This window comes from Phaenicophaeus curvirostris, chromosome 8, assembly GCF_032191515.1.
Source record: "Phaenicophaeus curvirostris isolate KB17595 chromosome 8, BPBGC_Pcur_1.0, whole genome shotgun sequence".
In the NCBI taxonomy this organism is placed as follows: domain Eukaryota; kingdom Metazoa; phylum Chordata; class Aves; order Cuculiformes; family Cuculidae; genus Phaenicophaeus; species Phaenicophaeus curvirostris.
Window position 1 is genome coordinate 4,449,345 of NC_091399.1, and position 16,382 is coordinate 4,465,726.

A 16,382-nucleotide genomic window follows, 5' to 3' on the forward strand; every position below is an offset into this window, starting at 1 on the left:
TGCAAACATCACAACCTGACAGAAGACTGTTTTGCACCCAGCCAATGAAAAATTGAGACCAGAGTTTCATCAACCCACAAATAAATTCACTGCCTTGAGCCAAGTGACTGCACAACACTAGTTGCCCACATTCAAACATCTCTCTTCCTGTAAAGTTATCTTCCCCTAGTGTCACCTTTGGCAGATAAAACACTATAATCATTTTGTAGTGGAATAGTATACAATGAAAGTTCTCTAGAAAAAAAAAATGTTTTCACCCTTCCACTTTCTTCAGATGTGATTAGTTCCAGAAAGAGGAGGTATCATCACTCCTTTGAAGGCACTGTAGGTTATAAGATTGGTCCTCGGAATTTGGCAACATGTAATAGAAGTGCTTTATTCCTAAACATCAATCAGTTTCAAGAATGGCAGTTGCTCACAGAGTGATAATAATGGAAATATTCAGCTGATAACTACTGTAGATGTTAAAACACTGTATGACAGATGTGCAGTGCTCATTACACAACACTTCCTTATAATTACGGTTTTATAACTAGGTACATAAGTTTCTAAATATTTAGTTCCTTACCCACTGGTATTTTGTAATGAAATTTACATGACAATACTCAGTCTTCTGTAAAAGAAAAGGGCACCCCCAACTCCAATAGAGTTGATACCTTGGCTTTAGCTGAGACCTTGGATGTGCATGGATGACAATTTTAAAGAAAGGCTTTCTCTTCTCTTCCTTTTTTCTAATAACCTTCACAGTTACGGGAAGTTTCATGCCATTTCTTTGGTTGAGAGTGTACAGTGAGCTGAAGAGTGAATGCCTTAATGGAAAGCAAAATAATAGCATGTGCATGCTGTGTAAACTACTTGTGGCACAAAGGAAATATAAACCTTATTTGTGAAGGCCTTTACTAGCTCTAGATATATAATCAAGGGTTGGTAATGAAAGCATGGTTATATCAGCCGTCCTTGTGACCAGCCACACAACTCAATGCTGATTTCAAGATGAAATAATACACCTGTATCATAACGCTGCTTTCTTCATTAATAAAAAATAACAGTATTAATAGGCCTAAATACTCATTTGTTTGATGTATTCACAGCAACATAAGGGGATGTGAGGGAATTTAGTGCATTGCTCTGTCAGATCATTTTAATTGTTATCCAACAAGGGCAGCTCAGAGGGTGAGTAAGGGACTTAATTTATGTACTTAGTCATCCCCTCAGCTTCCACTGAAGAAAAGTGATAACAACACAACTCCTAAACTGCATTTGTTGGTCTTCAGTGATCAAAGCAAAGGCCAATTAACAGAGAATCAGGGGCCCACAAAGTGTTGATTTTAAAATACTGATCAGAACACACACACTGCTGCTGCTAAATGCATACCAGCAATATTTGGCACTTAAGCAGTGCCTTCTAGGAGAGGAAAACCAAATGCTATACAAAGGTATAATATTTTTATCTCACAAAAGAGAAAGGTTGCAGTGGGAGGCCTGGGAATCTGTGTGTGAAGCCAGTAATTCCACCTGAGCAGAGAGGCAGCAGTCAGCACCCCCGGTCACAAACCCCTTTGCATGGGATGTCAGACTGCCCTTTTCTCTAAAACTGCTGGTAATTTAAAGGATACATTTTTAAAGGTATGCTTTGTAAATCAACTCCAGCAGGCTCTTTTTAGAAGTAAACTACATACTGAGTATGGTGTCCCAGGCACCATATTCTGTGCATTTTCACGGATGAACTTTTATGCCCATTCATACCATAGCCTCAAGCATCGGAATATGGCTGCTCACAGAAATATACAGTACTGATGTCGACTATTGTTGTCACCTACAAAGGAATTATGTTCTCCTTTCTTCATGTTTTTCTCTAATCTAAAATAAAATTTATCTGAAATAATTGATTCACTCTGGGGGCAGTATCTTTGGGCAAAACTGGGTTGCTTCCCTGTTTGTCTTGGTCAGGCAGAATTATTAGGAATTCTGAAGGTTATTTTAAGCAATCAATGTACATATGAAAACAAAGAGATACTATTTGCATGAGCTATCGCTGACATAATACTGTGTATGGAAAGCTCAAAGAGGAAGACTCACAAAAGCATAAATGTTCCATGTGAAACTCTAATGCATCTGTTCAGCACTGAAAAGCCAGCATTTAAGTCCAAAGTGCTAGAGCGCCGAGACAAGTGCATTTTTGGAATCAAAACAAGTGCTGGTAATTTAAGAAAATACTATGAAGCACACAAAGACCCTACAATGCCATATGTTGCACAATGCATCTGGTAATCAATTTAGTGTATATGCCAAATTTACTAGAAGCCCAAATAGGCTTAAGTTCTTTATTCAGAAATTCAAAAAGTAAACTGTAAGCATTATAAACATGATGCACTTGCAATTAGGAAAAAAAAAACCCTTGGATTTTTCTTTTTACTTACAGAACACAAATAGAAATTAATCTCCTAAATTATATCCCATAATGAATACATTTCCAAGCTTCACTTTTGATCAACAGCTTTCACAGACTCACAGTTTTAAGACATGGTGTGTTCTACAGCATAAAAGACAACTGTGATTTTTAAATTATTTTACAATCAATCTTTACTTCTATTTTAAAGGCTTGAAGTCATGAAGGTTTTATGCTGCCGTTTGTGATTCTACACACAATACGCTACTGAAGATGTCATCAAACACAGATGTATTAATATAAGCAACCTTGCAAGTATTGTGGTCCTAAATCAAATATGAATCCATAGTTACTGTATTAAGAATACAGTAGAAATCCCTAATTCAAGTGGACAGCATCACCTATAAAGCCAAAATAAATGGAGTAGGATAATAGTTTTCAGACTTGGGTTACAGTGTCAATGCAGAGACTTGAGCTGTGTTAACTCACCAAGCCTGATCTTGCTTGCCAGAGCATGCTTGTCAATATTTAGCTCCCAGGGAGCATGTCATGAGTCTTTACAAAAACTAGTTTATATACAAAATACCATAGCAGCTGCTGTGATCCTTTTTCTAACACTGAGATTAAATTGCTGAAATTTCTTTTGAGCTTTTTAAACCAGAAAATGCGTGCCATATACCTACTGTAACAGGAATATGAGAAACAGCATTAAAGGATTGCAATGCTGTTATTAGGGCTTATTAAAACACAGGAGAACACCAGATGCTTTACATGAACTGATTGGAAGATATCCTAAAGTCAAGCATATAAGTATCACTTTCTCCTGTGGTATCAGATTAGAAAATGGACTGGGCTAAAATCAGATACATTTGTTTTCAGAAACAGAAGTCTACACCTGCACTGGAAAAAGAAGAATCATTTACTTGCCTAACCACCAGAATTTCATCACAAAATGTAGGCACGCACTATCCTAGGCATTTGACAGCAGTATCTAGATTAGGAATACACTAACCTCAAATTTCTGATGCAGTCAATGGAGCAAGAAAGAAAACCACCTCTGAGAATGCCCGTCTTCTTACAGGGATGAGGCAGAAGCTTAACAGTCAACTAGTGAAATGCCTGAAGTTCAGCAGGATAACCTTTGGCTGCACTTGCTTAGCACGGCTGCTCACAGATGCCCATGAGATCCTGGACAGTAAGTACATATAACCAGCTGTGTCTTAGCAAGTCTGCGGCCTCTTTGGGGCAAGACAGGGATGGTTCGCAGACACAGAGGTGCGCTCGTAGGAATGGCAGCTCAGGAAGGTAATGCAGGTAACATTAGCAGAAGAGAGCACCAGTACTGCCTGCTTTCTCTGCCCCACAAAACTTTGGCTCAGTGAATCTTATTTACGAGAAACAGAGAGAAATAGCAAAAGACATGGAAGAAAGCCCTGGTAGAAGCACAAATTTGGAAAAGAGGCCACAAGAGTGACAATTTTCATTTGTTTTTGAAGAATCCTTTACCACCCCACACTATCTGACTTTAACAGTAAGGTGGGGATGTTCTCAGAGTTGTAAATTAGTGAGCCAGAAAGTACAGAAAAATAAAGAGCCAGGCAGGAAAGAGATCACTCCGAAAATGCCCTCCAACAAGATGGAGAAAGACTTGTGACTTTCCTGCTTCTGGGTTTACATCCTTTCTGGATAGCTGCCAACGACTGATCATCTAACATGTTCTCATGTACAGCAAAGATGCTCCATTATTTCTCCATTATTTCAATATCTCTCCATTATTTCAATAAACCAGATTGTACCACGTTGCAGGCATTTTAAAAATATTTTTTGGGGAAAGTAAGTTACCACCAGATCCTCCTTAGAGGTCCGAATTCTTCAAATTCCACCTTCAATAAGTTCTGAAGAAGCTGCTAAATTTAGAAGAAAAAGCAACTGATTCTTAAAAGCTTTGTCTGGCAATACCTTCTCTGCAAGTGCTCCTGATGCACAGAATTTATCAGAGCCTAGAATGAGAAGAGTTCTGAGTACCCCCTATTAAAATCTAAGCAGCTCTTAAGTTGGCATAGATCCAAAATCCGTGAAAGTACTGCCAAAGCTGGTGTATTCAATAGGCAGGCAGCTGACGTGGCTCTAAGAGTGTAAGCACAGCAATAACTGACAGGCAGTGAGGTAAGCTCAGCCCAGCCAAAACGTGGACTGGAGTAATCATACACACTTTTGAAAACCAGTAGGTTGCTCAGTCGGGCCACATATTTTAACAGCCAGACACAACCATAACACAGTTAACCATGTCTTCATCAGCATGCCTGCTTGCAAAAATACCTACAGCTTTCTCCTCATTTTGAGCTGCCTGTAACCAAAGTTCATCACAGCCTTCCCTCAGTGCTGAGTCAGGCGTGTTACCACACATTTTATGGACAGATCTCATGTCATTAAAAACACCCTCTCTACGTATCTCCCACAGCTGCACAATGGATTTCTTATTCTGAAACAGTAGGACACGGTGCTCAACAGTTCTCAATCAGCTCTCACTTAACCCAAATGATAGTGGCTCAACCCTGACTATGAGCATCTTTTGGGATTTGAACAGGACTTAGTAAAGATGGTCATACAGTACATGTTAATAGGGAAAACATTTACAATTGCATGGCAACATAGAAATTGTAAATTGATCATAAACCAGAAAACTGAATTACTACAACAAGTTTACTAAATATTTTGTAGGATACGTTTGTATATCCTGTGTGTGAGCAGGATATATGTATAGCTCATTCTATACAATGCCGTGCTTGCCTGAAAAGACACATTAAAATGCAGATCCCTTAGCTGACTACTATATATCAGTTGCATTCTTTTGAAAGGCAGAAAAAATGTTCTGACAGTTGTGAAATACTTTTATAAATGTTTCTGGAAATAACTCACCAGGGATGATGTGATGCCCCATGAAATACAAACCCAGGATCTACTCGGTTAAACAAATCTGCTACATTTTGTGTTCTGTATTTTATGCATGAAGTTGGTATTAGGATTTATTCATCATTCAAGTAGGATGCTAAAAAATACAGAATGTTAGCAGGATTTAGGTGAATAAAGATGTATTCACTGTGGTTAGTTCATAATAAATCATAGCTAACCAGTGGTAGAACTTTCAAACGCTACTCCTATGCAGAAGCAGGACAGCAGCAACAACAGCCTAACTATGTCCTTTCGGTGTTGCAGTGCCCTGGCTTTAAAGTTGTTGCAAGGATTATTTCTTTTTTTTCCTAAAACCCTGTATCTGATCATCAAAATATCCTGCAACTGGATTAACCTTAGCAAGCACAGTTTCATGTAACCATGAAACCTTCTCTTCAAGCCACTTCCTGATCCTATTCTAAAACACATCAATCCAGCATTTTGTAGGTAGCAAGAACGGTGAGAGCAACAGCATTCTGAGAGTCCTATGCCAGTGAGGCTACCAAAGCTATTGAACTAGGCGGAGGATCTAGCACGCAATACAGTCGGAGTGTATTGTCAGCAGTAGTAGTATTCCTAGGCTGACAGTAGGAGACAGTGGACAGTTGGTCTATCCTGCAAACACAGCTGTCCCACAGAAAGAGGAAAGAATAGTTAAATACTAACAAATGTTGAATACAAAGTCTTTTTTCTGTTTATTTGTTAGCTCCTATTTCGATGTTAGATACATTCCAACTTTTTTTTTCATAAATGTAAAGATGTGTTTATTCTTTAGGTAAAATGAGACCATGTCCACCACTGAATACAGACGGGCTCTATAACCAATATATGCCACTTGATGACTAGAGCAAATCAATATGCAAAGTAAGATATGGAAAAAAATAACATGCTAAAGACATATCAGGTCAGTACTCATAGGTTTTAACTGCTGATACAACTGTTAATCAGAATTGTTTACAAAATCTATTAGATGCTTGATTTTGGGGGGAATTGCAATTAGAACTTAGGGTAAATGAGAGGTACAGTTCATAATTTCCACAGAAGATGGTTGCCTCATTGCTCACTCTTAAGTACCACCTGTATCACAAACACTGCTGTTGATTCCAGTGCAGAATAACAACGCAGCAGAAAAGATAATTAAGGGCCAGTAGTAAGGAGCTTGTAATACTGATGTGTCTTCATGCAAATTCGGACCCTATTAGCTTTGTCAAACCTTTCTGCTGTCTCCTGTACCAAAGCTCCCTTAATTCTCATAACCTATACTCAATTTTGAATCCAACTTGCACATAACACTTCAACAAAGCTTTGCAGACATCCAGGCTAACTTGAACATTATAACCTGAAATTAGTTTCTTTGTGCTCCAGCCCATGACCATAAACTTAACCCCTTAGAAGTACTGCTTCCATTAAAAAAATGTACTTCTGCATTACCTGCAACACTGGGAGCAGAAAGCTAGGACCACCTTTAACTTGCATCAATGCCAGAGACAGAGTGGCAACTCAGCATGACCCTTCTCTTCAGTCACCAAGTAGCCGCTGGGATATCATAGGGCATGCGGTTCCTGCAGTTTAGGCACACTTTGTAGTGTATAGTAGTCTTTCAAGTTTATGAAAGACTGGAGAGTTATATTGCATGCCACCATAATCTCTAGACCTCATTCAAGTTGCACTGGGAATTCAAAGGACATTTTGACTCCATCATGATTATCAAGGGAGAAAGGTGAGCAAGATCAGGTTGAGACAGCTGCTGAGACTCAAAGGAAAACAAATTTAGCAGTAGACTTCATCCGGGCTTTTCTTGATTGTTATTATTTTAATTAATGTCTATTTGAAATTCTTGATAGTATTTTAATTCCTGTGTTAGACTGAAAAGTACTCAAATTCCAAGTATTTTTCAAATAAATAATTCATAAGATACTTTAAATGGTTATATTTAAATGGCTTCGAAAATGAATTGCAGTAAGTCGTTTATGACAGAAATATATCAGTTTTCAGCACAATAATCTCCAAAAGATATGACACAAAAATATTCTGAGAGATTTCTTTTTGTGAGCATTTGCTTAAAATTGGAAGGGGTGATCATATGAGAAAGAGACCCGTCCATCCCTAGACCTGACAGACGTGTAAAGACAATCAATTTGTGCTGACAAAGACAACACCAATGGGTTCAGTCTTGCTAATATTACTGGAAGGAGAAATTTTCTGTTCCTGACTGACTTACACCTCCTCATCAGGTCAGAGTTTGTATGTGGTACACTCACCTCTCTCCATTACTGTAACCAAGTTTAAATACAAGCGCCTGTTCCACCATTCTGCTTTAAAATACTTTGGCTTCTCTTTTACTTTCTTTATTAATTTCCATTCTTTGTTAATCAGACTACATGTCTAAATTGCTAACTATAAGAGCACTCTTCACTTAATCATGTTTATCCATACCATTATATGAAGCAATTTCCCATTTTATCTACTTGCATTCAGATTAAAACCGCCTATGCTTGGGCAAGCTAGGCTACATTAATTCTCTCTTATTTTTACCACACTACAACTGAGTAGAACTTATGACTTTATCTGTCACCTTCCGACACATGCCTTTGGTAGCCATCAGTAAGACTTGATAGATTAATGGTTATCTGTTTATTAATAAAAACCTACTCATCTGGGAAATGATTTATTTCAATTGGAGATATTCTATAAGAGCTTTGATATAAACAGTAAGTCCAGAGTGTTAACAACAGATATTTAGAGATTAATCTAATTATAGGCTATTAAAACAGGAGAATATAGCCAATCACATTTCTAAAACCCTGCACAGGCTAACAACAGTTAATGATGATTTGATGGTTTTCTAGGGGTTTGGAACAAATACTTGGCTTTTAGTCTAAGAGCAAAGCTGGACATTTCTGTCTGATGCTTGGGGGATTCATCCAACTAACAGATACATTTGGTGAAGAATCTCATTCTAGTCATGCCCTCCCTTCCTAATTTCCCTTTTCACTGTTTTGTCGTCTTTGCCTGTTCCTCAGGGAACCGAGTGATTGATAGCCTAATCCAATGACTGTATTACAGCTGCCTCAACTTGGACTCTTTTCCTTATCATTAGCAGTTAGCCTATGGTTAAATTCACAGCTCACTGCTTGGTACAGCCCCTGAGATTTAAGGGTCTGGCCTTTAGAAAATATTTAACATAAAATTGAAATCTTGACATACTGAGAATTCAGTTCTCTGCAAGGATTCTTTAATTAATCCAATGTACTGTACCATTGTTCTATATGAGGCTGTGACATGGTGAACTGTTACTGAAGCTCACAAAGATGTGTAATTCTAAATTAAACACTCACTTACATGTACCTACACTGTATTTGTTTCCCAAGTACATGTGCATGAATGTGAAAATTTAAATTCAATCTATAACAATAATAAAAACCAAACCAATTATGCTTGAAGAGTAAAGACTTTTCATTCATTTCAAGCTCAGAATTAGCTTTTTTGAAAATAAGAGGAAGAGAAAACACAGCTTTGTTCAAAAGCTGTGTGCAAAGACTCATGCTTCATTCTTTTTGCAGGACTCATTTAATCTTTTGGTGAATGAAATCAATTATGATCATTTTTTAATCAACTACAGACAGCACCTGTGCTAAGGGTATAAAGTGTTCTCTTTGTGGGAAAGAAATTAGCTAAAAAATATTAAAAGTGGGAAAAACATGCTTGGTTCCCTGACCTTATCTGGAGAATAATACTTATTTTTAAATAGCTATGGGAAGGATGTAGACCTTGATCTATGCTGTAAACCTTTGCCCTACTTCCAGTCAGTCGATGAGCTGCAAGCTTCTATGAAAATGGCAGCTGAGTCCCAGATGAAAAATTATGCATCTCATAAACTGCTATTCTGCTGAAATGTCAAGCTATGGCAGGGCTGTACCTCAAACTCAGCACTTGGCATTTTCCTTCTGTCTGCTTTGTTGCCATGAAGCAAACATGAACAGTGAGGATTCGTGTAGGGCAGGTAGCAGGCGAGCTCCCTGTCAAAAATCTATTATTAGGGCTCTGATCTCTCCTGCACAGACCAGTGATGGCAGAACACTAAGAGAAATCAGACTGCAAGGACACCGCGGAAAACAGAGGACTCTTTGTGAATCCTGACATAATATATGCAAATAAGGGCTTTTAATGGCATGAGCTACATTTAACAGAAATAATAAAACGAAATTAAAATTGTACTACTGCATATATTTGTTTTTTACTCCTATTCACACTGTTTTATAAATATATGTTAATGTAAATAATCTTTAACTCTCAGTAAATATTTATACTAAATAGAAGTGCCTATGCATACATACATTTTGTTTTGTTTCCAGTGATGGGCAGCTTTTCATTCATTTCTATTGACCAAAATCCACGCTGCACAGTCACTGAAAGAACTGTGATTATGCAAGTGAATGCTCTTGGTTTTTTTTTATCACTTTCCTTTTTCATGATGTGTCATATAATTAAAATTAAAAGGCAGCTCTTTTTATTATAACTTCAACTTTTCCTCTTTCAATATAATTCTTACATTTCAGATTAGAATATATGCTCCAATTAGTAATGTCAATTATTCATATAATATATACATTTTAATTTAATGAAATAACACCTGTAAAGCACTCCCTTAAAGTCACAATTGCTGTCTGACTGGTTTTTTTTTTTTGTAAAAAGAGACACATCCAATAATTTACTTCAAAAGTAACTAAAATTAACTTCCTCTGCTGGTTTCCAATACTATGCGTTCCCACATTTAATGACTGAATCTGCTGTCTAGGTATATTCCTTCTGAATCCCTTGTGGTCAGCTATGGAGTTAGAACACACAAGTCCGAATCTCTCTTGTTATGGAAAACATGCAAACATATGAACTCAAAGATGTTGTACAGCACATTTGTGAAAATAATGCCAAATACTACAGAATGTAATAATTGGAGAAAGCCATAACAGCACATAAGCATGAGGTGTTTGAACTACTACTGTAAAATATTGCAATATTTTTGCTGCAGAGCATTAAAAGGATCCATAGTGAGAGCACCGTAGAGAGATTTGCTTTTAACCTAACTTTTTTTGCTAAGTCCAATGCATGGTTTTATAAATTTATCCCCTAAGGATTTGGCTTCCAGACAAAAACAAAGAAACAAACAGATGACAAAGAACAAAAAAAAATGAAAATTCAAACAGAAACTCTGCTCTATTTTGCCTGCAACAGATATCCTATTGTGCTGCAATGTGATGTGTTTTATAAAACACATCTGGAATATGGAAGCACAGTATGAAAGCTCAAGAAAAAACTATTTAAAAGAAATAAAATACATTTTAAGGAAAAATATCTTTGGGAAGCATGTGGCTGCTGACAGTAGATTAACATTTCTTTAGAAAACCTGTCATTTTACTCTAGTAGCTACAAAATACGCATTTTCAAAATGTTTTATACTTATATAGACTAAAACATCTCTTTCAGAGCTGGAGTTCTTTATTCTTTGAGGATAAAAAAATAGCATTAGCTTATTTTTAAGAAATAAATATACTGCATTGCACATTTATAAGAAGAACAGGGGTAAAATCCAATGTATGCCATATTCTCAAGCCAGAAATACTACTGGATCAATTCTAAAAGCTCATTAATGGAAATCAAACTATGTCTCTAATCCTGCAAACACGTAGAAGAGTTAAACAGTTTGGGAAGCCATATCTTAATTTTAGTATTTTTCTTTCACCATAAGGACTTATTTCCTTAACCATATTTTGAAGGCTTCATTAGGACATTTCCACTTCTTGAGTAATGGGCAATTCCTGGAAACTTATAAAAAATGGATGAAGACTGGGATTCTCTAAGCACAGAACACGGCCACAGAAATCCGTAGGCCTACCATAGCCCTTGGGCTTAGCTAAGACTCCATGGTCAATAAGCAATATGTTTTCTATTAAAGTGAAAGTAAAATCAGAATAAAGTGATTGCAGTTTTTGCTGCAAATATTTTTTTGGCATCAGGATACAGGTAGAAGTCAAAGAAAAAATAAAGAGATTTTACAATGATCAATAGTTGGAAGGTAAACTTGGAATTCAGCAGACCCAGGTGGGACCCAGGCTCACACCTGGGATTTAATCTGGCTCTCCCAAGTTGGGTTCCTGTGCAGGTCAGCAGGCTGTGCTAGTATGAGCATGTATCCTGTGAGAGCTGTTTCACTTTCTATTAATAATTCAATGTTTGCAGGGAAACGGAGAAGAGAGAAAGACTAATCCTACAGTCTAGTGGTCAAACATCCACCTGGGATATGGGGATCCTTCCCTGTCAAAACCACCCAACACACAGGAGGGTAGGAAGGAGGGAAGAGTGATGCCTCTTATAGCTTAGCAATTTTCAAGTGATCAAATTAGATCAAGACAGGAAGGTCACTGCCAGAGCAGTGGCTGGGAAGAAAACACTGACTGTGACAACTCAAAGTTAATAGGGGTTTTAAAGTAATCTCATTAAGCTTCTCCTTCTTTGAAATATTTTTAAAAAATTGTTTTAAAACAACAGAGACATAAGTCTGTTCTCAAAACATTCTAGGATCTAGCAATGGTGTTAATAAACTTTATTTTTTTATTATTATTTTTATGCATTTTCGACAAACAATAAGAAACTACCTGTCATTTAGCAATTTCAAAGGAATTAAAAAGAAATTCCTTTTCAATGTCTCTCTTTTCTGGTAAAACAAATGACAATCCTCCTGCATATAGCTGCTTCCACATGAGGCAGGTGAGAATAAAGAGAAAGAGGAGGCTGGGGGAAGTCATACATGGAAAACCTTTCTGCACTAAATGGCCACGTAGGAGCACATTTTTGAACAGTGGAGGGCAGAGAAGACTGTAAGTCAAAATGTCAAACTGCTCCTAGGCTAGAGCATTAACATACTTTCATTATTTGCTCTTCGACAAATACCTTCATGAAACTCAGTGGAGTGAGTTTGCACTCATCTGGAGAAGGCAATCCATGCTGTCTTAAGACATGTGTGGATACAGTGAGTTTATAAAATGTGGAAGAACACCCGTCCTCCAAAAGAATTACTTCCTTGCAAGGTGATGCAGTCCCTACCACCAGCCGCAGAGCTTTCCCAGCTGCACTGCCAGACCGAACTTCCAGCAAAGCCCTTCAACAAAAAAGGCCTGCAGCCTTATTTCAGGGTCCAAAGTGCTGACTTTCACGTTTCCAGCTATGGTGTCTTACCTCCCGCTTTCTGCTGGCTTCTTCCTCCCTCCACTGAGGCTTGGGGTTCCTTCACCTTGCTGGGGAGTGCATGGAAGTACAGGGAGCACAGGATGAGGTGCATTTCTCTGTGGAACGTCAAGGGAGGAGTGTGTCCCTGATGACACACCCTAAGTAAACCAGATTCTGCTTTTCACACTCTGTTAAGCAAAAATACACTTGCAGGCAGAGCAAGCCCTATACTAGCAGGCAATGCTACTAGAGGTAGGTAGAGTTACCTATGATTCATGTATAAAGAGAAGGGGAAAAAATGATAAGCAAGCCCAGGCTGATTTAGAATCCAGTTTAATCTAGCACTCCAGAAATACTCCACTGAGAGCAATTCTTCACTGGCTGGGTGATGCTGAAGGTCACCAGCTTTGAGCCTTGCCAGCAGACCTCAGTGAGGGGAGCTCTGTGCTGAGACCTCCACAGGGCTGGGGTCCAGCTCCTGCTGCACACGTGGTCCTGCAGCACCACCAGCGCTGCGCCCCATGAGGCAGAGTCCTGCTATGGTGCCAAGCAAGCATCATTTCTGGTCCAGAATAGAACAAAAATCTGTGCAACTGGAAAAATTCCAGAAAGTGAGATACAGTTTGCCTATGCCCTGTATCTGCTCTAGGTTTGTGCGCTAGAGAACATGGTACACCAGCTGCGCTTTGGTGAAACACAGAAAATGGACCAGACATTGCTTCTGTAAAAGTCCTGACTTTCACTTAAAAAATTAATTCTCTTCAGAGGAATTATTTGACAAAACAACAGAAACTTACTGACTTTACGAGGTAATAAAATTGAACAAGAAATCTAAGCAAGTCAAAATAGAAAAACAATGCTTTACGCTATGAAGTGACTTTCATGCCAGGATCACAGAGCACTTCCCAACAAGCCTGTAGGCATGTAAGTGGTGTTACTGCCATTTCACAGACAGGAGAAATAAAGCACGGAAAGGTCAAGTGTCTGGCTGCAGGCCACGCGAATGAGCCCTGGCATGGCCGGGAACAGACCTCAGAAGTATGTCCACCCTGCCCCTTGCTCTGACAAGACAACACACTCTCCCACTTTTTAGTTTTTTTGTTTTATGTTTTGTTTTGGTTTTTTTTTGCAAGCATGTCTGCTCTCTCGTTTTAAAATTGCTTCCTGCTTTTGTAAATTTGTATAGTTATACCCTGATTGCTAGGCAGAAAATATCACAACGTGTTGAAGAGCCAGCTCTGTGGCTTTCTTTTGGGCTATAAGTTGTGGGCTTGGGACCTAGTGATGTCAATAATCAGTAAGAAACCTTTATATATTTGTCTGCAACAATATGGTCTTTCAAAATATAATAAACTGTCAGAACTTCTAGTGGTTTTCATATTTTTTGAATAACCAGATTTGTATCATAGGTGAAGGTGCACCCTAAAATGACATTTTCTATCTCTTCTGATACATGTAAAACTTCAGGAACAGAAACACATTTTGAAAGTAACACACACATATATATAGAAATAAAAGAAATAAATAACTTCTCCTCAGATCTCAGAATTATAAGCCACAGAAATTCTGGTGTGTCCTCAGTTACAGCTGAAGCAGCCAAGTGCCACTGTAATTTACACTATGTACATGTTTTAAATTTGTGACATAACAGACACACTTTTCATAATGCAGTCATTTTATAGATTTTATAAGACAGAGTTATGGTAGGAAGGAATATTCAGAAATTGCAACTTAAATGAGAAAATGTGAATGGTGTTACTTATATAAAATACTACTGCAATAGTTCTTTTATTAATTTTTAATGCACAGCACCCACTGTGACCTCCTTTATTCTTTTCCTGTCAACATGGCAGGCTAGAGAAATTGAAATAGGCTGTAGTTGTTTTCTTCTTTTTACCCTCTTTCGCCCATTTTGCATATTATTAAAATCATAGCATCTTATTGGACTGTCACTGTGAAATAATCATTACGCAATAGGCATAATGATTTTTCTGACTGTTATCTCTTTCTTGCTTTTCAGTGTTCTCTAAAAAAAAAAAATCTAAATTCTATGTAGTTATCTAAAGCAATAAGGCAATTTTCCACTGAATACATTTATCTGAATTAAAGTTTGTTTAAAAGGTATCCTTTGCTACATTTCTTACAGTTCTCTAAGGATAACACCAGTCGCATAAAATAAAGCATTTTTTGCCTGTCTGGTCGGCTCTGATTATGTTTTTGGATGAAGTAAGAGGCGGGTCCGACAAAATAAAGTGTTTGACTCAAATCAGGAGGATGCTATTACTTCTATTATGTATATTTACTGCTACCTCTATCACCAAGGAGACTAATCTCCATACCAGTGAAGTCAAGAAGCTCACAGTATTGTCTTTGCAGGGCCAAGTTTATGTTGTCACAGCAACAGAGAGCACAGGGTTAATAGATTAATACATTAGTGTGCACAGGCACTGAACTGGAGTGCAAAGGTTTTGCTGCTTGGTTTTAAAATTTAAACTGTGAAGCAGGACTTGGAAATAAGGCCTACAGAAGATACTTTTGTATATCTCAAGGAACAGGCTACAATATAGACACTTATATTTGTCTAATACAGTCTATCATTTTTACCACAGTGGGAAGAGAAGGAAATAATCTCCTTAGAAGAAGTGCACTCAGAGGGAAGGAAGGAGTAAGGCTGGAGTTCAGGCTATGGAACACACACTGCATTTGGATTGTTGGTATTTCCCCTTGTGATGCCCTTTCATTAGCCTCTGTCTAACGTGGGGCCTGACAATTGTGACAGAATGAAAAATTTGAGGAAAAGCGAGGGTCACGAGAGAAGAGATTTCCTTCCCACTCCAGTGACCCTATCACAGTATTCTGATGCAGTGCTTTGCCATTAAGGAAAGGGCAACCCAAGAGCCTTCACACTTAATCTGTTCCATCTGTCATGACTATTAGAAACATTGACCAGCAGTGAGCTTTAAGGACTCGGTGCAACTGCAGACATGATATTCTAGCCCACTACAAGGACCTCCTGATGTTTTGAAAGCCTCCAAGGAAGTACCATGCATCAAAAAGGGCAACACCTACCTGACATGCCACCATATGTGGTCCTCAGTCCTCCACCAACTGCTGGCCAAGGTGTGCTGTCTGCTTTCAGTCCCATCAGTCCTGACACAGTGTTGGTGGCTGTAACACCATCTGCACCACCTGTAAAAGGAAAGGTCAGTCACTTTTTGTTAAATCATGTGTATAAGAATAAGAGAGGAAAAAATACAGCAGAAAAACTGTGAAACTGTGAAATAGCTAGAAATTTAAATAAACAGCTAAAGAAAGAAAGCAACAAACTGTAAAGGGATCCACAAAAAGGTCTTTAAGATCAATTCTGGCCTGATAAATTTAACACTAGCTTCAAGGTTGGCTGTAGTTGAAAGAGCTGTAGGGGTTATAATACAGCACGTGGGAAATGGGATAGAGCCTGCTACAGCAGTTGTGCAACACCTGGAGGTGCCCCAACACAGATGTTACCTCTTCCGAGCTGATAACACGAACTCTGTATGGCCAGAGCCAGCCCCTTTCTCATTTCTTATTGTGAGAACTAAGATGAAATGAAAAATGCAACATAGAAATGACGACCACGATTCTAAGTCATGCATTAATAGATCTACTTGCAAACTCATTTCCTGCCATGTTGTAATTTAAGCTCTAAGGAACAAAATCAATGTATATAAATACCTTCCAATGGTGTATTTCTGTTTTCTCAGGACATACACACCATTTTTACAACTCAACATAGGAACAGGGGATTTTACAGTGGTATGCTAAACATATAAATACG

The 16,382-nt window shown here is 38.1% G+C and overlaps 1 protein-coding gene across 3 annotated transcripts in view; it reads right to left on the reverse strand.

Annotated features, from left to right (window-relative positions):
- The window catches only part of DPYD (dihydropyrimidine dehydrogenase), a 368,728-nt gene that overhangs the window by 84,214 nt on the left and 268,132 nt on the right, over nucleotides 1–16,382 (reverse strand). For all 3 annotated transcript variants that reach the window (XM_069862153.1, XM_069862154.1, XM_069862152.1), the window contains exon 18: nucleotides 15,635–15,754. In XM_069862153.1, coding sequence (XP_069718254.1) covers nucleotides 15,635–15,754 — 120 coding nt within the window. The remainder of the gene's footprint in view (nucleotides 1–15,634; nucleotides 15,755–16,382) is intronic.